Genomic DNA, 24,939 nt, shown 5'->3' with positions numbered 1-24,939 from the left:
TTTATAATTGACTGGTAGGATCTCCTTGCCTTCCAAGGCACTCTCAAGAGTCTTCTCTAACACCACAGTTCAAAAGGGGGTTTGGGGGTTAACCCCACTGGCCTGGGGGTTACCGGGGGTGGGGGTCATCCCTGCCCCACCTGTGCTCACCTTGGTGTGGCCGAACCTATACTGCTCCCGGTCCACGTCGATGGAGTTCAGAAGCTTCTCGGAAGCGTTTTTGCTGTCAATGAACTGGCCCTCTGGGATGGCACTGGCATTGAGGATCCGGTACCTGATGAGGGAGGGGGAGGGGTCGGCGTGGGGCCTGGATGTGAGTGGTCTGGAGAAAAGCCTCTGGTGACACAGCCCTGGGTGGAGCCGGGAGGGTGCTGGGCCCGCTGTTTCCCGAGGGGCTGCTGTTTCCTGCTCCTGCCTGCTCAGGCCCTGGGGCCACGGAGCCCAGTGGGGTCCCAGCCCGGTCTCTCTGGGACAGGAGGAGGTGGTGTCCCTTGTACCCAGGGTGGAGTCTGGGAGGCAGAATCCAGGGAGCCACTGCTGCTGAGGGGACAAGGCCATGCCAGCAGCGGGCCCAGCACACGGGAGCCGAGGAGACGCCTCACCTGCACTGCAGTCCAGATCAGGACTGGTACCTACCTACATCCCCCCACCATCCGGGCAGTTCTGGGGAGGGTGGAGCTTTCAGTCGAGGGGCAAAATTTCCCAATGGAATCAACTCCTACAAAAGGCTCTGTGCCTGAGACCAGGCCTTCCAGAACCTTCTCCTGCTCCAGCCATGGAAATGGATTATTATACAGTGACTAGTCTGGCAGAGGGGAATCTAGGAGTTGATTTTAGGCCAGCCAACTATGGCAGGAGGGAGAGAAATGTATGGAAGCAAGGCCAGCTGAGTGCATGGCTGGGATGGTGCTTTCAGAGGAGATGACTTATCTGACTTATAGAGCCTTGAAATCAGCTGTGACCTGCAGGCTAGTGGTCATTCTAGAGTGTCCTCTTCTCACCTGTCCCCCTGGGCAAGGCCTGGACTTGTGGGCCCAGATGGCAGTTGGGAGGAGAGCCTTGGTCTAGGGCAGGGAATCTCAACTGGGGAACACTGGGCAATGTCTGAGATTGAGGCGGTGCGGGTCGAGGCCGGGGGTGCTGCTAAAATCATGTAACACACAGGACAGTCCTCACGATAAAGGATTATCTAGCCCCAAATGTCCACAGTGCAGGGGTTGAGAAACTCTGGTCTGGAGTCTCAGTCAGGCTCAAGTGGTCTGGGCTTGATCTTGGGATTACTTTGGGCTGGTCCAGCCCTTGCTCTGTGCAAAGGCTCGTCGCCCCAGCAGAAGAATGCTATGGAAACCTTGGGAGCTCACCCAACACCCAGCTGCAGGAGTGCCTTTGGGGGATGCAGAAGGTACCCTCCAAAGGAGAGAGCTGCAAAGGCAGGCGACCTACCGCTGTTTGAAGTCACCATAGAGGATCCGGCTGGGGAAGCCCTTCCTGCAGATGCGGATGCCCTCCAGGACCCCGTTACAGCGCAGCTGGTGCAGGACCAGGTGGTGGTCCATCACGCCTGGGGAGAGAGGAGCCCAGGGCCGGTTAGCGGCGTTTCCACTGCTTTCTCTGATGATCTGGGCACCACGAGACCCCTGGATACCCAGACTCGAATGGGAAGGTTTGGTGCCAGTAGAAATAATCTCAACATCCTGGGGAGACTCTAGCACCCCATAACCATGGGACTAAAAGCCAAAATATTAATCTTTGCCCTGTTCATCGCTCTTGACTCTGGTGAAGACAGAATGGTTGTCTTGGTCTAGAAATGTCTCTCATCATTATTATTCTCATAATAACAGCAGTTTTTATTATTACTATAATTGACAGCCAACATTTGCAGAGTGTTCATAATGTATTTTCCCTATATTGTTTTGTTTTTATTATTTTCCTTGGTAGCCTAATAAGTAATCATGTGTAAGGGTTTCATGAGAATATGCAAAGAAGAAGCCTCCTCTGTCATTGCTGTGTTTGATATTTTGACAAGGTTGACCGTATCATTTATTATATTGCATGCACTCCTACATATTTTCGTCTGCCTCATCAATCATGAGCTGACAGAGTTTATTTAAATTCACCTACAACTACTGTTGTAGTGCTATCTACTAGCATTTTTTAAAAAATGGAGGCATCATTGACATATAACATTTTATTAGTTTCAGGTGTACAACCATATCTGTATATAATTATGAAATGATTGCTGCAAGAAGTCCAGTTAGCCCCCATCACCATACACAGCTACAATTTTTTCTCTTATGATTGGTTCTGTTTTAAATGCTGTACATGTACTGGCTTATTTAATTCTCACAACAACCCTCTAAGGAGGGTGAAGGGGGTTAATTTTTCCTGGTGGCTTATAGGGTAAAGAATCTGCCTGCAATGTAGGAGACCTGGATTTGATCCCTGGTTCAGGAAGATCCCCTGGAGAAGGGAATGGCTACCTACTCCAGTGTTCTTGCTTGGAGAATTCCATGGACAGAGGAGCCTGGAAGGCTATAATAGTCCATGGGACTGTAAAGAGTTGGACACAACTGAATGACTATCACTTTCACTCAGTAAATAAGTGAGTAAATAACTAAGTGAATGAATCAACAAAATGCCATTCAAGCCTCCTTTTATAGACCAGGAAGCTAAAGGACTCGGCTGCGGGCCCTTGAGCAGTCACGGGTAGAGCTGGGCTGTTTTCCCGCATCATCTGCTTTCCTGTAATGTTGCTGAAGCAGGACTTGATGCCGGAAAGCCCAGCCTTTGGGATGGAACAACTTGGCTCATCAGTGAGCTGCCCCATAGCCACAGTGTATGTGATGGTCTGTTCTTTTCTTTGTGACAAAGAACCCTGAAACTCAGTCCTACTCCAAGAATATTTGTGAATCCAAGATTGGGGATGGTTAAAGGTCTACTGTACTGCACAGTGCTATGTCTATATACCTGGTCTCTGATTCTCGATTTTCTCACTTATGAAATGGAGATAAGCACACTTATCTTGCGGTGAACTGTTATAAGCAGTGACATAATACTGTTATAATACGTAACATAATAATGTGACTGTAGTGTGCTCAGAAAACAGTTGTTACTGATTCTGCTTTTATTATGAAAGACCTAAGTCGATTATTTGCCAAATATAGTGGCTCTTCATTTTTAGGGGGAGGGGGAGTTTCTAAGAACCTTATGAAAGTTATGAATATAATGTACCTACATATGTGTTGTTGTTGTTGTTCACTCAGTCATGTCCGACTCTTTGTGACCCCACGGACTGCAGCACGCCAGGCTTCTCTGTCCTTCACTATCTCCCAGAGTTTGCTCAAATTTATGTCCATTGAGTTGATGATGGGTTGGCCAAAGAGTTTGTATGTAACATCTTATGGAATCCTTGAACAAATTTTTTGGCCAACCCAATACATAGTATTTTGGAAATAATTTCATAGTAGGGATATAGGTGAAATAAATGACGCCCAGTTGAACCTGAATTTCAGAGAAACAGTAAAATAATTATTTCAGTGTAAGTATATCCCAAATATTGCATGGGTCATATTTATACTAAGAAAATTTTCACTGTCTCATCTGAAATTTGAATTTAATGGGGAGGGGTCTCATATTTTTAATTTGTTAAATCTGGGAGCCCTATTTCATAGACCGAGAAGAGATAAAGGCTATCACGACCTCGTCCGCAGGGAAGCACACACACACATGCACACAGACTCGCCGACACATGCACACACACACACGTGTGCACACCCGCCGCGGGATTTTGCTTATGTTTCAGGGAGTCCTGTGCTGGTGGGTCCTCACTCACCAGGTGTCTTAGTCTCATTGGGAATCAGACATCGCACAAAGTGAGGGTGAGTGCTCCTTAAATTGGTCATCAATTTGTTTAAATTTTCCTGGGACACAAACCAGAAGAAGCACGTTTACTTTTCCAAAGGCTGTTTCACTGGGCAGAAAAGCAACTGAATGTGGAAGGTGTGAAAAACCAACCCTGAACACGGCGGACACGGTCTGGAAGGAGGAGCCCTTCTTCTTCCCGCCCTTCTTGCTTGCCCCGGAGTCGCCTGGAGACAGACAGACAAAGGCGGGTGTGTCTGGTGAGTCCTGAGGACACAGTGGTGGCCTTCCTACCCACCCCCACCCATTTTATGGAGCTGTAACTGACATATAACGTTGCATAAATTTAAGGTGTACAAAGGAATGATTTGATATTTGTATATACTGCAAAATGATCACTGCTACTTAACGTCTATCACCTCCATAATTAATTTTTTTCTTGGGTTAAGTGCTTTTAAAATCTACTCTCTTAGCAGCTTTCAAATATACAATACAGCATTACTAACTATCGTTGCTACACTGTGCATTGCAACCACAGAACTTATTTATATTATAATCTTAAGTATGCACCTTTTAACCCCCTTCACCCAATTTTTCCCCAGCTCTCACCTCCTACCTCTGGCAACCACAAATCCGATCTCTGTTTCTATGATTTTGGTTTTTTAAGATTCCACAAGTCAGTGATATCATACAGTATTTGTCTTTCTCTGTCTGACTTATTTCTCTTAGCTTAAGGCCCTCCAACTCCATCCTTATTGCTGCAATGGCAATGTTTCATTCTTTTCTATGGCTGAGTAATATTCCATTATATGTGTGTGTACACACACATACAAGATATTACCATGTCTTCTTTATGTGTTTATCTGGTGATAGACACAGGTTGCTTCCATACCTTGGCAATTGTAATAATGCTGCTATAAACATTGGGGTGCATATGTCTTTTGAAATTAGTGTTTTTTGGGGGGGATGTATACCCAGGAGTAGAATTGTGGGTCATATGATTAGAACTCAATCTCTTAAGGAAGAGGAAGAATAGAAGTAGGAGAAAGAAACACAGAAACAGGCAAATCAAAGTCATCCTGAAGCTCATGTCCAATTACTGGTTCTTCATGAGCTGTGAGTGATTACATAGTTTCCACAAGGGGGGATTTTAAAAAAGGATGTCACCTGCTTCTGCACCAGCATAGTTGGAAAAAAGAAAGGACAGCAGCTTCAGCGAAGACTTCTGGTACAGCCCGACCACCGTCTCATTCAGGGGGTCCTTGTTCTTGTCCAGCCAGCCGGCGATGTTGTAGTCCACGGTGCCCGCGTAGTGCACCAGGGAGAAGTGGGCCTCAGCCTTGCCCTTGGCAGGTTTGGGCTTCTGGAAGTTGTTGGACTTGCCCAGGTGCTGGTCATACAGCTTGTTCTTGAAGGAGGTGTCCGTGGCCTTGGGGAACATGCACTCCTCTTCCAGGATGGAGAAGATGCCCATAGGCTGGAGGGAGGATAATAGACTGTCCTCAGCGTTCACTAGTACAGCCCCATGACTCCATCTTCGGGAGGAGCCAAGGGCAACTTCTTTGGTGCCGTCACTGTTATTAGGAACACTGGGATGTCAGTGCTGCGAGAACAAGGCTGTCGGTCTGCTTGGTGCCGACAGAATAGTGCTTGACATTAAGCACAGCAGCATAGTAGGTGCTTATTTAATGTTTGCTGAGCAAAAAAAGCATGGGATGAAATTGCACGTATGTAAGTGCAGCTCTTTGTGAGATAATAGAAAATACATATACTGGTCTGTGTCCCTGGTTCCTGGCAAAGAGCGTCTAAAGCCTTTGTAAAGTGTCCTAGTGATGAGTACTAGAGCATCTGTTGTTCTCTTGAGGTGACTCTGGGGTGGGGGCCCCTGGCTGAGGGCTGGTCACCAGAAAGACTAAGCCATGATGAGAAGCTTGGGATTTTCATCCCCTCCCCCATCCACCAGAGAGGGGAGAGGGGCTGGAAATGCAGCTTATGATTGATCGTGCCTACATGAAGAAGCCTCCATAAAATCCTAGTTGTAGGTGATTTTGAGAACTTCCAGGTTGGCAAACATGTCCACACTGGGAGGGTGGGGGACAGAAACACTTGCATTTGGGACCCTCCCAGATGTCTCTTCATCTGGCTTTTCATCTGTACCCTTAAAAAATTTTTTATTTATTTATTTACTTTTAATTTTATTTATTATTTTGGGCATAATATGTGGCATGTGGGATCTTAGTTCCTCAACCAGGAATCAGACCCGGGTGCCCAGGATTGGAAGCACAGAGTCTTAACCACTGGACCACCAGGGAAGTCCCTCATCTGTTTTCTTTATCAAAAACCCTTTAATAAACTGGTAAATGTAACTGTTTTCCTGAGCTCTGTGAACCCCTATAGTAAATGAATTAAACCTGAGGACAGGGTTGTGAGAAACTGATTTATAGCCAACGAGGTGAGAAGTTATAGGACACCCGGGTACTTACTGTTTGAACTTGGCCTCTCTGGGTAGAGAGTGCCAGAACTGAGTGAAATTGTAGGTTGACCAGTTAATGTTGCAGAGGATTGCTTACTGTCATGAGGAAAAACCTCCATATGTTTGGTGACCAGAAATATCAAAAACGAAGTGCTCTGTGTGAGTAGTAAAGCAAATTCATAGAAGAGAAACACACAGCAGGGAAGAACTAAGTTTTTCCCTACATAGGAAGGAAAAAAAAAGCTATATTTCCCCGACTTACTCCCTTTTAGGAACAAATTTACAAAAAATGTAAAGTTGCATGAGTGAGTGAGTGACAGACGCTGAGTCATGTCCGACTCTTTGAGACCCCATGGACTGTAGCCTGCTAGGTTCCTTTGTCCATGGAATTCTCCAGGCAAGACTATTGGAGTGGGTTGCCATTTCCTTCCATACATAGACATAAAAATCATATGAGTAATATTTTAAGCAATAAAATCTGGGTTTTTCAGTAGCCACCTTAGGAAGACAAGCTTCCAACACAACCAGTGCTCAAAATGTGATGGGAATTCCTTTTTAAAAAGTTAATATCATCCTCTTTTCATAGTAACATTCCTCCAGGAAGCCCACTGCTCCATGGTCCCTCCTCCTTGGACAATTCAGGTATGTATGAAATGCCCAGTCACCCCTGGGCTTCATTCACATTCTTGGGGATCACTGAGCCCTTGGATCTTAATCGCTCACATACCTTTTTAATTGTCTGAACAGATTCTGGGAGCTTTCCAAACATTTACCCTTTCTGCACTGGGAATTCAGCTCTCTGAAGGTTCAGAGCCTGGGGACATGGGTTTAGGGAGCCAGTCTGTTAGCAGAGAAGCATTAGAGCAAAGAGGGGGTGGCCCAGCCGATGAGGAGCTGCCCCAGGGAGCAGTGTTTCTTACCTTCTCGATGAGCTCGATGCAGGCGGCCAGGTCCATCCCGAAGTCGATGAACTCCCACTCGATGCCTTCCTTCTTGTACTCCTCCTGCTCCAGCACGAACATGTGGTGGTTGAAAAACTGTTGCAGTTTCTCATTGGTGAAGTTGATGCACAGCTGCTCCAGGCTGTTGAACTGGGTGTTTCAGATACCAAATAATTTAAGTGAGTCTGGAAAATCCAGGGGTGATTCAACAGAGCAGACACAAAGCAGAAGGGCCCTTTGAGGTCTATCATTTACCCAAACAACTCACATCAAAGATCTCAAAGCCAGCGATGTCCAAGACCCCGATGAAGTACTGCCTGGGCTGCTTGGTGTCCAGCTGCTGGTTGATGCGGGTGACCATCCACAGGAACATCTTCTCATAGACGGCTTTGGCCAGAGCACCCACCGAATTGGTCACCTTGAAAAAGGATCATTCACTCAACCCTCAAATTAGTATTTTTATGAAACCTACAAAGTGGATGCCTTGAAAGGCAGCAGAACACTGGCAATTTCATACAGTTTAACCTAACATTAAATCTATCTCAAGGCATTTTCTCAGTACATGAGGTCAATTTCATTTACAAAGCTCGTTTTGTACCAAGCATGGATATAACACATGACTCTAGCCCTGGCCACACCTAATTGAACCAGATGTGGACATTTGCTCCAAGTTGGGTTAAACAGAGTGTTTCTCCTGAGAATTTGGAATTGGGATCAAAAAGATGTTGGTCTCAGGATGTGGATGGAACCACGAAGATGTAAACTTGGGAGCTCTGGGGTGGTCACGGTAGGGGAGGTAAGGAAAGCTTATCCGCCTAGTGAGAACAGAGAGCAGGAGAGAGAAGACAGTCTACAGTCCCTGAGAAGGAGGCTGCCTGGCTCCAGAGGGCTCTTCACTGCCTGGTCCCAGGCCTCATAGCACCAAGGCCCTCCTCGAGTTACCCTGAGCCTGAAGAATGAATTCCTTTTCCATGCTGTCTGTAGCCAGTTGCATATGTTTTTCTGACCCCTGCAACTGAAAGAACTTCAGGATGAGATTGAAAATAGAAAAACACTCGAGTTGATTGGATTTAGAGCATTTCCATTTACCTGCTGGACGTTTTGTCCTTTTGTGACATATTCATTCCCAACCTTCACCCTTGGACAGCACAGGCCTTTCAGCATTTCTGCGGAATTCAGACCCATCAGGTACCCAGCCTTGTCAGCCACTGAAGGAAAAGAAGACGCAGTGTCACACAGCCAGCAGCTGCTAAAACATCCAGTCAGGCCTTGGGTCCTCCCAGAAGTATTGTCTATAATGCTTTTGGATATTTTTATGTTTTCCTACAAGTCCCAGGCCTGCACTGGAGTTTTGATCCCATAATTCAGGGTCCTGGGTTTTCAAGAACTTTCATTTTGCTTTCTATAATAGATAGTCTTTAGTAATAGGTCAGTTTTGACAAACTTGAAATTTAAATTTCAACAAAAAATATATAGCTACTTAGTACTGTTGGAATCTGATAATACAACATGGTGTATAGGTAAAGGAAGCACCATTTGGACAATTAATATAAGTTGAACACATTCCTAATTTTTACAAGTGTTAATCATCAGTCGTGTCCATCAGGCTCCTCTGTCCATGGAATTCTCCAGACAAGAATACTGGAGTGGGTTGCCATTCTCTTCTCCAGGGGATCTTCCTGACCCAGGGATCAAACCCAAATCTCCTGCATTGCAGGCAGATTCTTCACTGTTTGAGCCACCAGGGGAGCTCAATGTGCCATGCAAATACTTGAGAGAGAAGTACAAAATCTTGCCTCCTAGTATTTGGAGATGGTCAAGTTCAGTTGAATACTGGCAATTTCACAAAGTTCACTAGTTCGGTGGACTTTGGAATGAGCCTGGGCTCTTGCCTCGAGCTCATTGAGAAGTAGAAGCATGCTGGTTCCCAAGCTCCTCCTTGGTTGGGACCATCACCTCATTGCTGGTTGGGGAGTCACGTTAATAAAAATTCAGGGCAGCGTTTATTAAGGACTTACTAAGAGACCAACTGCATGTTTCACTCTTTGTTCAGATGGTAAAGCGTCTGTCTACAGTGTGGGAGACCTGGGTTCAATCCCTGGGTTGGGAAGATCCCCTGGAGAAGGAAATGGCAATCCACTCCAGTACTATTGCCTGGAAAATACCATGGACAGAGCAGCCTGGTAGACTACAGTCCATGGGGTCGCAAAGAGTTGGACACGACTGAGCGACTTCACTTTCTACCATTATTCTTCTGATTGCTGCTGCTGCTGCTAAGTTGCATCAGTTGTGTCCGACTCTGTGTGTGGAGAGTTGAACCTCATCCCCTTCCCATGTGTGATACCTTCTGTGCCATCCGGCTCTGCCTGCTCCTCCCGCTGCTTCTGCTTGAACTTCATGTTCCCGTAGTGCATCACGGCGCCCGTCAGCTTGTAGATCCCGACCTTCTCCTCTGAGCTGAAGCCCAGGATGTCAATGGCATTCTGGGAATTAGAAAGAAGGACAGCCGTCACAGCAGACCTCAGGGATCCCAATGCAGCTCTTTCCTGGCATTTTGTAGAGCACACGAGACGGCATTACCCCAATAAGTGGATGACAGGTGGCGTATGGTAAGTTAGGGGTTAAAAACCATTTCTTTCATTGACCATGTTTGTGTGGGTGGGTGGAGATTATGGGAAGAAAATGTGAATTATCTGTTTGCTTCCATCCAGTGAGCACTGATTTGAGTCCTGTCCTAATGTGCATAGATTTGGGGCTGTTTTCTGGACGAGGCCATTGGGAACGATTGTGTGATTCTGGGAGGAGGCAGGCTCATGGATGTTATCCAAGAGCTTGTGAGTTTGGCGTTGCCATCTAGGAATTCCAGTGTTGTTCAGAATAGCAATGACATGGCATCATAGAATATTAGAACTGGAAGGGAAAAGGCAATTTTTCAAATGTGAAAGGAGCTAGGGAGGGCACTAGGCACTGATAAATGGAATATTTCCTGCGGTATCAGTAAGCAAAAGATATCACAGCCATCAGCAACGGCAGCCCTCCTTCAAGAGCCAGTAAGCTCTAAGGAAACTCAGGATGTGAAAATATAGGATACTGGCTCCAGAGAGCTGAGGTGCATATGAAAGGAATGATTTCAGTGAGTCCAGACTCTTGCATCTTCCCATACATAGAAAAGCCCTACATTCCTTAAGTTTGGATATCTGCTTTTTTAAAATTAACAATCATCTTTTCATGTTCAAACTACCTGACCTTTGTTGTAAAGCTTCTCTATAACCTGACTTCCCCCCTCAACCTCCCCCATCACCCCTCCCCCACCCCCGCTCCCCCCCCCCCGCCACCCCCCAGCCTCCTTCAAGCAGTTGTCTCAGGTTATTTGAGATGTTGCCTCCCGGGCTTTAAGTCCTAAAAATTCCTGCCGAATAAAACATAACTCTCAACATTTTAGGTGGTGACTATTTTTAAAGTGAACAATACCATCCCTATGTTATCTCATTAAGTCCCTATGAAAACCTTATAGGTGCACAGATTTTTCAAGATTTCCAGGTGAAAACCCAGTTTACCCCTTAGTCAGTCTCTCCCATCAGGAAACTTCCATAAGCCTCTTTTCCTTCTCCATCAGAGGGCAGACAGAATGAAAACCACAATCACAGAAAACTAACCAATCTGATCACATGGACCACAGCCTTGTCTAACGCAATGAAACTATGAGCCATGCCATGTAGGGGCCACCCAAGATGGACAGGTCATGGTGGGGAGTTCTGACAAAACATGGTCCACTGGAGAAGGGAATGGCAAACCACTTTAGTATTCTTGCCTTGCTGCTGCTGCTGCTAAGTTGCTTCAGTCGTGTCCAACTCTGTGTGACCCCATAGACAGCAGTCCACCAGGCCCCGCCGTCCCTGGGATTCTCCAGGCAAGAACACTGGAGTGGGTTGCCATTTCCTCCTCCAATGCATGAAAGTGAAAAGTGAAAGTGAAGTCGCTCAGTAGTGTCCAACTCTTAGCGACCCCATGGACTGCAGCCTACCAGGCTCCTCTGTCCATGGGATTTTCCAGGCAAGAGTACTGGAGTGGGGTGCCATTGCCTTCTCCCATTCTTGCCTTAAGAACCCCATGAACAGTAGCCCAATATGCTACTGGAGATCAGTTGAGAAACAACTCCAGAAAGAATGAAGAGATGGACCCAAAGCAAAAACAACACTCATTTGTGGATGTGACTGGTGATGGAAGTACAGTTTGATGCTATAAAGAGCAATATTGCATAGGAACCTGGAATGTTAGGTCCATGAATCAAGGCAAATTGGAAGTGGTCAAACAGGAGATGGCAAGAGTGAACATCAACATTTTAGGAATCAGTGAACTAAAACAGACTGGAATGGGTGAATTTAACTCAGATGACCATTATATGTACTACTGTGGGCAAGAATCCCTTATAACAAATGGAGTAGCCCTCATAGTCAACAAAAGAGTCCAAAATGCAGTACTTGGATGCAATCTCAAAAATGACAGAATGATCTCTGTTCATTTCCAAGGCAAACCATTCAATATCACAGTAATCCAAGGCTATGCCCTGACCAATAGTGCTGAAGAACCTGAAGTTGAATGGTTCTATGAACACCTACAAGACCTTCTAGAACTAACACTCCAAAAAGATGTCCTTTTCATTATAGGGGACTGGAATGCAAAAGTAGGAAGTCAAGAAACACCTGGAGTAACAGGCAAATTTGGTCTTGGAATACAGAATGAAGCAGGGCAAAGGCTAATAGAGTTTTGCCAAGAGAACACACTGGTCATAGCAAACACCCTCTTCCAACAACACAAGAGAAGACTCTACACATGGACATCACCAGATGGTCAACACCGAAATCAGATTGATTATATTCTTTGCAGCCAAAGATGGAGAAGCTCTACAGAGTCAGCAAAAACAAGACTGGGAGCTGACTGTGGTTCAGATCATGAACTCCTTATTGCCAAATTCAGACTTAAGTTGAAGAAAGTAGGGAAAACCATAAATCAAATCCATTATGATTATACAGTGGAAGAGACAAATAGATTCAAGGGATTAGATTTGATAGAATACCTGAATAACTATGGATGGAGGTTCATGACATTGTACAGGAGGCAGTGATCAAGACCATCCCCAAGAAAAAGAAATGCAAAAAGGCAAAATGGTTGTCTGAGGAGGCCTTACAAATAGCTGTGAAAAGAAGAGAAGTGAAAGGCAAAGGAGAAGAGGAAAGATATACCCATCTGAATGCAGAGCTCCAAAGAATAGCAAGATAAGAAAGCCTTCCTCAGTGATCAATGCAAAGAAATAGGGGAAAACAATAGAATGGGAAAGACTAGAGATCTTTTCAAGAAAATTAGAGATAGCAAGGGAACATTTCATGCAAAGATGGGCACAATAAAGTACAGAAATGGTATGGACCTAATAGAAGCAGAAGATATTAAGAAGAGGTGGCAAGAATACACAGAAGAACTGTACAAAAAAGATCTTCATGACCCAGATAATCATGATGGTATGATCACTCACCTAGAGGCAGACATTCTGGAATGCGAAGTCAAGTGGGCATTAGGAAGCATCACTATGAACAAAGATAGTGGAGGTGATAGAGTTCCAGTTGAGCTATTTCAAATCCTAAAAGATGATGCTGTGAAAGTGCTGCACTCAATATGCCAGCAAATTTGGAAAACTCAGCAGTGCACAGGACTGGAAAAGGTCAGTTTTCATTCCAATCCCAAAGAAAGGCAATGCCAAAGAATGCTCAAACTACCACACAATTACGCTCATCTCACATGCTAGTAAAGTAATGCTCAAAATTCTCCAAGCCAGGCTTCAACAGTATGTGAACCATGAACTTACAAATGTTCAAGCTTGTTTTAGAAAAGGCAGAGGAACCAGAGATCAAATTGCCAACATCCATTGTATCATTGAAAAAGTGAGAGAGTTCCAGAAAACATCTACTTCTGCTTTATTGACTATGCCAAATCCTTTGACTGTGTGGATCACAACAAACTGTGGAAAATTCTTCAAGAGATGGATATACCAAACCACCTGATCTGCCTCCTGAGAAAACTGTATGCAGGTCAGGAAGCAACAGTTAGAACTGGACATGGAACAATAGACTGGTTCCAAATCAGGAAAGGAGTACGTCAAGGCTGTACATTGTCACCTTGCTTATTTAACTTATTTGCAGAGCACATCATGAAAAACACTGGGCTGAGTGAAGCACAAGCTGGAATCAAGATTACTGGGAGAAATATCAATAACGTCAGATATGCAAATAACACCACACTTCTGGCAGAAAGTGAAGCAGTAAAGAGCCTCTTGATGAAGGTGAAAGAGGAGAGTGAAAAAGTTGGCTTAAAACTCAACATTCAGAAAACTAAGATCATGGCATCTGGTCCAATCACTTCATGGCAAATAGATGGGGAAACAGGGGAAACAATGACAGACTTTAATATTTTGGGCACCAAAATCACTGCAGATGGTAACTGCAGCCATGAAATTAAAAGACACTTGCCCCTTGGAAGAAAAGTTATGACCAACCTCGACAGCATATTAAAAATCAGAGACATTACTTTGCCAACAAAGGTTCATCTAGTCAAAGCTATGGTTTTTCCAGTAGTCATGTATGGATGTGAAAGTTGGACTACAAAGAAAGCTGAGTGCTGAAGAATTGTTGCTTTTAAATTGTTATGTTGGAGAAGACCCTTGAGAGTCCCTTGGACTACAAGGAGATCCAACTAGTCAATACTAAAGGAAATCAGTTATGAATGTTCATTGGAAGGACTGATGTTGAAGCTGAAACTCCAATATTGGCCACCTGATGTGAAGAACTGACTCATTTGAAAAGACCCTGATGCTGGGAAAGATTGAACGCAGGAGGCAAATGGGACAACAGAGGATGAGATGGCTGGATGGCATCACCGACTCAATGGACATGGGTTTGGGTGGACTCCGGGAGTTGGTGAGGGACAGGGAAGCCTGGTGTGCTGCATTCAACGGGGTTGCAAAGGGTCAGACACGACTGAGCGACTGAACTGAACTGAACCAGGTGAAGAATTGATATTCTAAGAGAGTTTGCAGCAATGTGCAGGGATGGATTTGAAACAGGTCTGGGTGTGTCTGGGGAGCTGATGGTACAGACCAGGTCTGTGTCAGTAGGACGGTATTGCAGAAGGAGGCACTCCAGGGTGGCACTCCCTTGTGAGGGAGGGAGAATCAGCATAAGAAACTGAGGGAGGGGAGATTCTGAGGCCCTAGAATCCGTATCCCACCCCAGCTGGTGCATGTCTGTGTCCTAGGAGTGGGTGGCTACAGATAAAGAGAGAAAGAACTCTGGCTAAAAGCTAAAAGGATGCTGGTGAAAGCATTACTGGAGAACACAGTCTCTTGGAGACACCTGTCCCCCTCCGTTCTGGCCATAGGTAAACCACTGCCCTGAAGACTCTCCTTGGGAGGGGGGAGCAACGGCATCCCCTGACAGCTGGGGTCTCCTGTGAGGACCTGAGATATTACTTTGGGAATTTTTAGAATTCCTTAGGAGGGCTTTGGCTTCTCTGGTGGCTCAGACAGTAAAGAATCCACCTGCAATGCAGGAGCCCAGGGTTTGATCCCTAAGTCGGGAAGATCACCTGAAAAAGGGAATGGCCACCCACTCCAGGATTCTTGCCTGGAAAATTTTATGGATAGAGGAGGCTGGCGGGCTACAGTTCATGGGATCACAGAGAGGAGAACATGACTGAGTGGCCAACACAACAGGAGGGACTTTCGGGAGGTGGCGGGGTGCTGGGACGCCTTGTGTCAGTCACTAAGCTTCCTCCCCAGGTGGTAAAGGCTGGAGAAACCTGGTGAGGAAACCTGGTTAAAAATATACAATAGTCAGACTGACGTTAACTGAAGTTTATTGATCATGTGTATTTTCTCCTTGCCTTAAAAACAATCAGCATCACCTGGAAATGGCAGAAAATGAAGGCCAGGGAGCTGGGCCCTGAACAGGGCCCCTGGGGTATTGGATGAGACCCTTCTCTAAAAGCTCTTACAGCTTCTGAGAGGGTGGAGCCACTCAGGGGTAGAGATGTACTACGCTGAGATGTATTTTAGTTAAAAATGTAAGTTCAGGGTTGGGCAGATCTGGGTTCAGACAGTTGTTTACAAATTGTCTTCAGGCAAATTGTGAGTTTTTTTCCCCTAAGACTCAGCTTCTTTCTACCTTTATGAAATGGGGGCAACAGTGGGGCCAATCCTAGAGGTTTTGTTGATGCTTAAAGGAGACGATGCAGGCAAAGCTTTTTTCAGTTCCTAGCACATGTAAGGGAGAAGGCAATGGCACCCCACTCCAGTACTCTTGCGTGGAAACTCCCATGGACAGAGGAGCCTGGTAGGCTACATACAGTCCATGGGGTCGCGAAGAGTCAGACATGACTGAGTGACTTCACTTTCACTTTTCACTTTCATGCATTGGAGAAGGAAATGGCAATCCACTCCAGTGTTCTTGCCTGGAGAATCCCAGGGACGGCGGAGCCTGGTGGGCTGCCGTCTATGGGGTCGCACAGAGTCGTACACGACTGAAGTGACTTAGCAGCAGCAGCAGCAGCACATGTAAGTGCTCAATGCACTTAATTATATTTGACTCTGGAGATGCTCCCCAGGGCTAAAAGCCAGAGGCCTGACAGGTGTGCTTCCTGTGAGCCCGAGGGCAGGTAGACGGGGGAATGGGGCAGCTACTGCAGAGTGGGGCTGAATTTTCCTGCTTTAGACTTTTCTGTATCTTCTAGATTTTCTTAAAGAACCATGTAGATGGTCTTGTATCCTGAAGACTTTGATCAATATCTTATCCATTATCCATGCAAACATTGTACCCTGAAAGGCTGCAGAATGGAACTGGAGGCCTGTTTTGGAGAACTTTCTGTTATTCCCATTTCTGGAGTTTTCTGGAGTGGGAGCAGGGTGCCATCTGTACAAATTCTCCAAGATCTTGGGTCTAATCACTGAGCATACTTCTGTCCCAGCTTCTTTGTGAGATCATGGATGCCTCCCTGTTCATAAATTCAACAATTCCTCACTTAAGTAAATAAACACACAGAATACTTACATCAGTGGCCAACAGCTCCTCACTGTCATCGATACTGGCCACGGTGACCTCTCCCTGGCTCACGAAGGGGAAGTCAAAGGGGTTGGTTGAAATGAGAAGCAGGTCTGTGGAGCAGGAAGATCCCTTTAGCATCTTATGCACAACTGACTCTGGGATTTTTCCAATGAGACTGGTTTGGAAGATAAGAATTGTAACTAAGGAAACTTACCGATGAGTTCTGGCTTCTTGTTGGACATGATTTGGTAAAAAATATGATAGCTTCTCTCACTGGATAATTGAAACGTCACCCTGGATTTTTCTAAGAGATCTAAGGCAACAAAAAGCAATGTGATTTTTATGTTCCCCAGGAGATGACCCTGGGGCCAAATTCAAGGTGTGTGTTTGGACTCACAGGTTTCAATGTCTGCTGACGCAAGCTTTCCTGTGGCTCCAAAGTGAATCCGAATGAACTTCCCCTGTCCAACGACAGATTGACAAACACCAGGGTTATTCTGGGCTTCCCTGGTGGCTCAGACAGTGAAGAATCTGTCTGCAATGCGGGAGACCTGGGTTCGATCCCTGGGCCGGGAAGATCCCTTGTAGAAGGGAAGGGCTACTCACTCCAGTATTCTTGCCTGGAGAGTCCCATGGACAGAGGAGCCTGATGGGCTACAGTCCATGGGGTCGCAAAGAGAACCACTGAGAGACTGACACGTGGCCATTCTATTTGCATGGTATTGTTGCAGCCTCTGTTAGGTGAGACTGTGGATGGTGGGACATGTAGGGTCAGCAAGGGTGATGCCAGAAGCCTGAGGACTTCCTTCTCTCCATTTGCTTGGCATCCGGTCCCCCCACCAGCTCAGCCAAGCCTCAGATAGCTCTGCCCAAAGCCCATGGCTCTGTCCCTTTAGCTCTGGGGATGCCTGTGAGCTCCCTCTCAACTCTCTCTTGGGACCACCTCTCACCTGACTGCCTCCTTGGTCTCTGTCTTGCTCAAACTCTCCATAACATCTTTGCATTGATAACCTGGTTGGAATAACTAACTTCTTTTTTGCCTCTGGGTGCTACTTTTTTTTTTTTAATTAATTTTATTTTATTTTTAAACCTTACATAATTGTATTAGTTTTGCCAAATATCAAAATGAATCCTACATATTCATTTTTGAGATTTCTTGCCTCATATCCCCTTACTGTTTACTACAGGCAAACCTAGCTCCCAGGAGGAGCTGGCTCCCTAAAGACCCACTCAGCACCTGGGTTCACTCAGTTTGGGGTAGTCAGAGGTGAAATTACATATAGTATATATATGTGTATATATGTGTGCGTGTGTGTGTGTGTGTGTGAATGTACGCGTGTGTATGTGTGTGTATATTCCCTCCTTACATTGTTCATTAACTTGGTCTCTGCCATTCTGTGAGCAGATTCGAGGGCAAAAATCCTGCCTTGCTTGTTCACCCACAGACGCTGGAATCTACTGTACTCAGTGATATTCTCAGTATTTTCTGAATGAAGCCTAAAGCAGAGCTAGTGAAGGATCAGCCAAGGTTTATGTGAATTATGTGTTGGGTTCTCAGGAGTTTTAGCTCCTTAATGGAAGTGCCTCGGGCACTTGCTCCTCTGGCCAGTGAAATTCGATAGAAGACTGGATATTTGTTTATTTGCCAATGTCGGAGGTAAATGCCTCTTTGGTTGAGCTAATTCTAAGTGAAATGTTGAAGGATGGGACACAGCCTTCGATTTAAATTTTTCCCCAATTTTTGATCTCTGCTGCCTTCACCAGGTTTTTCGTCCTCCTGACTTGGAGGAGGTCAATTCTGCTAACTAACTTCACACTAAGGTTTTCATGGCTAGTAAGTCAGTGGATGTTGCTCAGCAGACTTCTGCATTTTAAAATGATTCCACTCCAAAAGACCAATTATCGCATAAAGAAATTGCTCTGTACTTGTGGAATTTGAGTCATTGTGACTTCAGGATGCTCTTGTGTGTGTATGTGCGTGCTAAGTAGCTTCAGCTGTGTTTGAATCTTTGTGACCCTCATGGATTGTAGCCTGCCACGCTCCTCTGTTCATGGGATTCTCCAGGAAAGCATACTGGAGTGGGTTGCTGTGCCTTCCTCCAGGGGATCTTGCCAACCCAGGGATCGAACGCACTTCTCTTGTGTCTCCTGCTATCAGGTGGATCCTTTACCACTAGTGCCACCTGGGAAGCCCCAGGATGCTCTAAGGTGATGTTGATTAGTTAGGGAAGGATAGCTAAATCCTCCCTGTGCTGGGAACAAGCCAGCATGTTCTTGGAAGTGTATCAGAATATCCCAGTTGGGCAGCTTGATCTGAATCACTTGGGGGTAGATGAGGCCAGGAATACCCTAGTTTCTGTGGCCATTTTCTCACATCCAGCACTGGAGGAGAGGGTTTGGTTTCTGGGGGCTGTTGACAGTTGGAATGAGTCTTACAAATCTCGAGGAGTTGTCATTCCTCACAGTCTTGGCGTTTCCAAAAGCCTCCAGGAGGGGATTGGCCTGGATGATCTGATCTTCCAGGGTTCCCTAAAAATAAGAGAAGAGGAAAAGGGAGGACTGTGGACATCTTCTGAAGTAATTTCTTGGTGACTCTAAAGTATGCTTGCTCTGGGAAGGGATTAGGGAGAGATGTCACACAGTCCAGGCTGGTGGCCGGTGCAGAATGTGGAAGTACCCAGAAGCCCATCTCTACTCTACTGAAGGAGGCTTCAAGGTCTCATCCAAGAGAGGGTTTTAGCACAGCATCACAGTGACTTCTGGCCACACCAGATTCCTGTTTGGAGTACTATCCACTCCATCTCGATTTCCCAGACCGCTTTTTTCCTCTGACAACATTTCATTATAAAATACAGATTTTTAGAGTACAGACCTATGTTACTGCCTGCACCAGGATCCGTTTATATAGATATTTGGGTTCAGAAGTAGAATTTAGACTGTGAGCAACGAAAGTGACCCATATGATAGACATAGTGGGTCTTGAAAATATTTTTAAGTTGCATAAAATATTTCATGAGAATTATTATTTAAAAGTCCTCTTATGGAAAGCAGAGCTTTCACCCTCCCCCTTCCATGCATGATTGCTTATCTTTCTGGCTCTCTGGAAACTATTGTCCAGCCCAGTGGTTCTCAAAGTGTGGTCCCTAGACCAGCGGCATGAACAGTGGGAACATGAGAGAAATGCAACCTGCCAGGACTTTGAAGGTGAGATAGGAATTTCAAGCAGAAATTCTGGGCCAGGAGCCTAGCAATCCTCTGAGAACCTCTGGCTTAAACCACTCCTTCTCCAGAGGATGTGGAGATAGTCAAGGTCATTGGGCTGTTGAGTCCACGAGGTGGAGCCATTTCTTATCTTGTCCCCTAAGTACTCCCAGGCAAGACTTCTTACTGTGCATCTGTGCTGAGCACAGAGCCCTGCACAGAACACCTAGTGCTCACCCAAGATTTAAGTTGTACTTATCCCAGGAGCCTTCCAGGGGCAGGAGGCTGCTCACCTGCATCTTGCCTGGCTGCTGCTCCTTCTTCTTGTCTCCAGTGACTGCAATTGTTGCAAAGTACTGGATGACACGCTTGGTGTTCACCGTCTTCCCAGCTCCAGATTCTCCACTGTTGATTTAAAAGTGAGAAATGCAGACATAGAGAACAGACCCATGGGTGGAAAGAGGCCCAACAGGAGAGAGGAGATGAAAGACGGATGGACCAGAAGTTTTGGATTAGAAGATGCAAACTATTATATGTAGGATGGATAAGCACCTGGGTCCTACCGTATAGCACAGGAAACAATATTTAATATCCTGTGATAAACCATGATGGGAAAAATATGAAAATATATTGTATATATACAATTGCATATATAAGAATTGTATATATAAGAATATATACACATATATACCTGAATCACTTTGCTGTACAGGAGAAGTTAACACAACATTGTAAATCAACTATACTTGAATAAAATATATATTTTAAAAAAGTAAGTGAGATAAAGGAGAGTGGAAGGGATGGATGGCCCTCTTCCAAGTCATCCTAGAGCAGACATGGGTTACTCACGTGATGAGGATGGACTGGTTGTCTCGATCTAGAAATACAGAGGGAAGCAGAACAGAATCAATGACTAACCAAGAGGCAGGATGTACAAATAAGGCAACACTGGGTAGGGGTGGGTAGAGCCCCTGAGGTCCAGTTCTGAGTTTGCCATAACTAGCGGTGTGATGATTTGGGTATATCTAATCTTTAGGGCTTCCCTAGTGGCTCAGCAGTAAAGAATCCACCTGCCAAGCAGGAGATGTAGGTTTGATCCTTGGATTGGCAACCCACTCCAGTATTCTTGCCAGGGAAATCCCATGGACAGAGCCTGGCAGGCTATAGTCCATGGGGTCACAAAAAGTCAGACATGTCTGAGCAACTAAACATACACAATCTTCTTTGAGACAATTTGTGCAGATTTCCAAAATGTAGGATGTGTAATGTGGGCAGCATGGGACGTGAACAGTGAGTCCCACGATGTGAAAGTTCTTCACGTTCACAGACCTTAATCTCCTCACTAGCACTTTCTTATCTCCCTTTTTAACAACAGCAACCACAAAAACGCAAGTCTCAGACCCAGAACTTGTAAGAATCCATAGCTTCTATTAATAATTAGACTTATGGATGCTTATTTGTTGTCACTGCATTTTTCTTTTCCCTTTCCCTTTTACTTGAAGGTGACAATGGTTTTCCATTTACAATAGGTTGAATTGCAAAATTCATAGGTTGAGTTCCCAACCCTTAATACCTCAAAATGTGACCTTATTTGGAAATAGGGTCATTGCAGATGTCTTTAAAGATGCAATCATACTGGAGTAGGTGAGAAGCCTCCGTCATGAGAAGCCTGAGCACCAAAGCTAGAGAATGACCCTTGCTCGCAGCAACTAGAGAAAGCCAGTGTGCAGCAATGAAGACCCAGCACTGCTGCTGCTGCTGCTGCTAAGTCGCTCAGTCGTGTCCAACTCTGTGCAACCCCATAGACGGCAGCCCACCAGGCCCCTCTGTCCATGGGATTTTCCACGTAAGAGAACTGGAGTGGGGTGCCATTGCCTTCTCCGGAAGACCCAGCACACCAAAAAGAAATACATAAAAAATGGAAATTACCAGTCAGCATGAACTGATAGGCATTGTCAGAGATGGAGAAGATGTGGGGCGGGGCCTCCTGGCGCTTTTTGCCCCTGTAGGCTGCCACCACCTCGGGGTTGTACACCGGCAGCCACTTGTAGGGGTTGACGGTGACACAGAAGAGACCTGAATATGTCTGCACCATAAAAAAAGGAATATAATTATTTCATGAGGACATTAATACTGGTTTTCAAAATGTTAACCGCCTGCATGAACAGGGGCCATGAGAACAAACTCACGTAGATCATCCAGGCTGCATAACGCTCTTTGAGGTTGTACAGCACAGCGGGCTCGTGCAGGTGGGTCATCATGGCCATGTCCTCGATCTTGTCAAACTTGGGAGGGTTCATGGGGAACACCTGTTCGCTGTTGAGAGTGAGTGTCTGGATATTGAGAGGAAAGTCAGGTGATGAGTGGGAGAGCCGATGTTCATTATCCATGCTACCAGTGTGGAGAAAGTGCTGAGATATTGTGGTGCGATGACCCCATTACCATGGATAGCATCATGGATCATATCTGTGCCCAGAGATGGTCCATAACCACCTGTTCTTGTTGAATCTACGTGTGGTCAAACTGTGTAACCAGCTCTGGTCTGATGCCCCCAAGTCAGTGTGCCATTCTGCACCAGGAGTGGCTTACACCTGTGCAAAGCTGTAGAGCCCTTCAACCTCAGGGTGGCCAGGGGTACTCAGGATGGCCAAGGCCAGAGAAGCTTGTCTCTGTGTACCCCATTTGCTGTGAGTGCTACGGTGAGCTCAAGCTTGGAATACTGGAAAGAACTCTTCCAGCATATTTGGTACATCTCCACCTCGATATCCCTATTCACATGGGTCCCTTTGTCTAGAATATCTACATTGAAATTATGTCTAGCTACCTTCAGAGCTCTTCTTAGGTGCTCCCTCATCCATGACCTGTCTCTGCTCTCCCCTGTCTTTTCAAGGCTTCCAGAATTCCTTGCACCTCTGCTCTAATAGTTCAAACGTTTGGACTCGGAGTATGGTCCATGGCCATATGGCCATGTATGGCCAAACAGTATTTTGAGACTAATACCTAGTTTTCCCTTATCTGTTTTTCCCTCCTTTTAAGCATACAGCTGGCACTCCATTACTCAGGAAAGGTAGAAACTAGTGCATAAAAGAGAAACAGCCAGTAAGGCTTTCTAGTCTTTGCCATAAGCCTATATCCTTAGAAGAGCTTTGAGGGTTTTACTGAAAAAGATTTGCTGGTAAAGGCCACATCTCTAGAGGAAATTAGGCCCTTCTGCCCCATTGCCCTACACTAAAGAGAGAGACACCCAGAGTAGCACAAGGGAGATGGAAAAGTCTGTGAGTCTTGAAGATTCAGGGCTTGCTTCTTAGCAGATCCTTCAGGGGGACAGTGAGACCCAATATGGTATTACTGAAAATGTGGCACAACTCTTGGGAGTGGACCCCAATAGTAACTCAAGAAAATTTATTTCTGGCCCTTTTTAAAGAGACTAACATCAGAGGTTAAGTCAACAACAATAGTAATCACCTGTTTTGTATGCTTGGCTTTGTGAACTGCGATTTGTACCCGTCATGTACTCTTGATACCTATCCTGGATGATAAACTTTGGGGAAATGGTTACTGAGATTTTCTCACCTTTGCAAAGTGATGGACACTGTGATCTAGATGTGGTAGTTGTCCAGTAAGTACTGAACTGAATAGTGAAAGTGTTAGTCACTCAGTCATGTCTGACTCTGTGTAACCCTATGGACACATGTGCTTGCCAGGCTCCTTTTTATGGAGTTCTCCAGGCAAGAATACTGAGAGCGTAGCCATTCCCTTCTCTGGGGGACCTTCTCAATCTGGAGATCGAACCTGGGTCTCCTGTATTGTAGGCAGATTCTTTACCATCTCAGCCACCTTGAACGGTGCTCTGTAATTCTCTGTAGTAAACTAGGCATTGCCTCTGGAGCTCCCTCTCTAAGTCACACCGCAGCCTAGAGAGTTCTATGTGGAATATTCACCCATCCAGCAGCAGTCTTCATCCATCTCTCCCTTCAATAGTCCAACCTCTTTCACCACCGCCTTCCCCTTTCCCCAGAGCAAACCTCACAAAAACTCTCAAAGCTCAAGTCCTTGGAGAAAGGAAGAGACAGGGGCAAAGGTGTGTGTCAAAGCAGTGTTCACCTGCCGTGTCACCATAAAGTAGATCAGTGGAAGCCTTGTTCTGTTATCAGGTTGCCATGGATCAGCATGCAATTTCTAATATTCTACTCCAGAGGATGAAGGAGGATGCCCACGTTAGCAAGAACGTCTGAGATCAACACTTACCCGGTCATCGAGGGTCTTGACTGTGACTTTGTCGTTTTCCCTGCCCTGGATCATACCCTTCACGTACAATTCCTTATCATCCACTGCAAAGCAGGCTTTCTTGGAGTCGAACGGGCGGTTCTGAGCCTCGATTCTTTCCTTCTCCGATTTCCGCAGGTAGGGAGCTGCTTCTCCGAAAATGGCCATCTCCGCATCAGAACTCATGGCTGCAGGGGCTGGGGACACCAGGGCTGCTGAGGCGGGGGCTGAGGGGCTCTTGACTCTGAGGGGCCCAGCCTATTATCTCTATTCAAACAGGGGCCAGATTCAAAAGCTCTTGGGATTAACCCAGTTCCTGCGGAATCTAGGCCCAGGTTTAGGGCAAGTGGGGGCAAGCTAAAGGGGATATTTTACTCCAAGAAAAATTTTTGAGGGGTTGCTTTCAACTCTGAGTGTTGATTTTGGAACAGCTCTAAGTCCAGCTCCAAGTGTGGAAGTCTAAACCAATTAGAGGAATCTAAGCTGAGCTCAATAAAAGAGAACTCAGAAAACGCTTCCTTAATTCAATATCATATTTGAGCCTCATGATCTCTGTGTCATTCCCAAATCTTAAAGGTGTCTAAGAAGAATGACTGAATGTTGATAAATCCTAGTAGAAATTATCACAATTATGTAATTTGGAAGAGGAAAGAGTATTTTAATTGTCCTTTCAAATGATTGTGGATATTCTTTTTAGATACTGTACCAAAACTTACACATGATAGTTTCTGTGGTACTTTCTTAAAGGCTAGTTGCAGCATAGAATCTGAAACCACATCAACAAACATTTGGTACCTGTTACCTTATAATCTGTTGGTCTGTGTTGAACTTGAATGAAACTTTTACCTATGTATAAACATCATACATTGATCATTTGAGAAATCTTGTTCACTGAATTCTACAACACTTCCAAATATCAACATATTTCATTGCACAATATAAAAAAATCACAGTCATTAATATCAGCACTCATCTTATTAGGAAATTCAAATATTAGGATGTTGTCAAGCTAATGGTGGTAGACACAAGTCTTTCAAAATCTCAATTTTTGCTTGAAAGCTCTACTCTATCATCAGTAACAAATACTTGTTTTCCTTGAAATTGGATA

At 45.4% G+C, this 24,939-nt stretch overlaps 1 protein-coding gene across 1 annotated transcript in view; it reads right to left on the bottom strand.

Moving 5' to 3' along the window:
- Nucleotides 1–23,999, bottom strand: part of LOC147352032 (myosin-13) — a 47,980-nt gene extending 23,981 nt beyond the window's left edge. Inside the window, exons 1-18 of the mRNA XM_086361026.1 lie at nt 23,814–23,999; nt 21,755–21,898; nt 21,495–21,651; nt 20,415–20,442; nt 19,859–19,970; nt 18,801–18,893; nt 16,762–16,825; nt 16,579–16,677; nt 16,371–16,474; nt 9,620–9,758; nt 8,365–8,483; nt 7,544–7,693; nt 7,255–7,425; nt 5,029–5,338; nt 4,015–4,088; nt 3,833–3,920; nt 1,444–1,561; nt 151–274 (exon numbers count right to left, since the gene is read on the bottom strand). Of these exons, the coding sequence (XP_086217152.1) occupies nt 151–274; nt 1,444–1,561; nt 3,833–3,920; nt 4,015–4,088; nt 5,029–5,338; nt 7,255–7,425; nt 7,544–7,693; nt 8,365–8,483; nt 9,620–9,758; nt 16,371–16,474; nt 16,579–16,677; nt 16,762–16,825; nt 18,801–18,893; nt 19,859–19,970; nt 20,415–20,442; nt 21,495–21,651; nt 21,755–21,898; nt 23,814–23,999 (2,280 nt within the window). The remainder of the gene's footprint in view (nt 1–150; nt 275–1,443; nt 1,562–3,832; nt 3,921–4,014; nt 4,089–5,028; nt 5,339–7,254; nt 7,426–7,543; nt 7,694–8,364; nt 8,484–9,619; nt 9,759–16,370; nt 16,475–16,578; nt 16,678–16,761; nt 16,826–18,800; nt 18,894–19,858; nt 19,971–20,414; nt 20,443–21,494; nt 21,652–21,754; nt 21,899–23,813) is intronic.
- Nucleotides 24,000–24,939: the final 940 nt, after the last annotated feature.

This window comes from Bos grunniens, chromosome 19 (genome assembly GCF_055505025.1).
Source record: "Bos grunniens cultivar Pamir isolate PY7600 chromosome 19, Bosgru_T2T1.0, whole genome shotgun sequence".
Lineage (NCBI taxonomy): Eukaryota > Metazoa > Chordata > Mammalia > Artiodactyla > Bovidae > Bos > Bos grunniens.
Note: the sequence above shows the minus strand (reverse complement) of the source record. Positions and strands in the feature narration are given on the sequence as shown.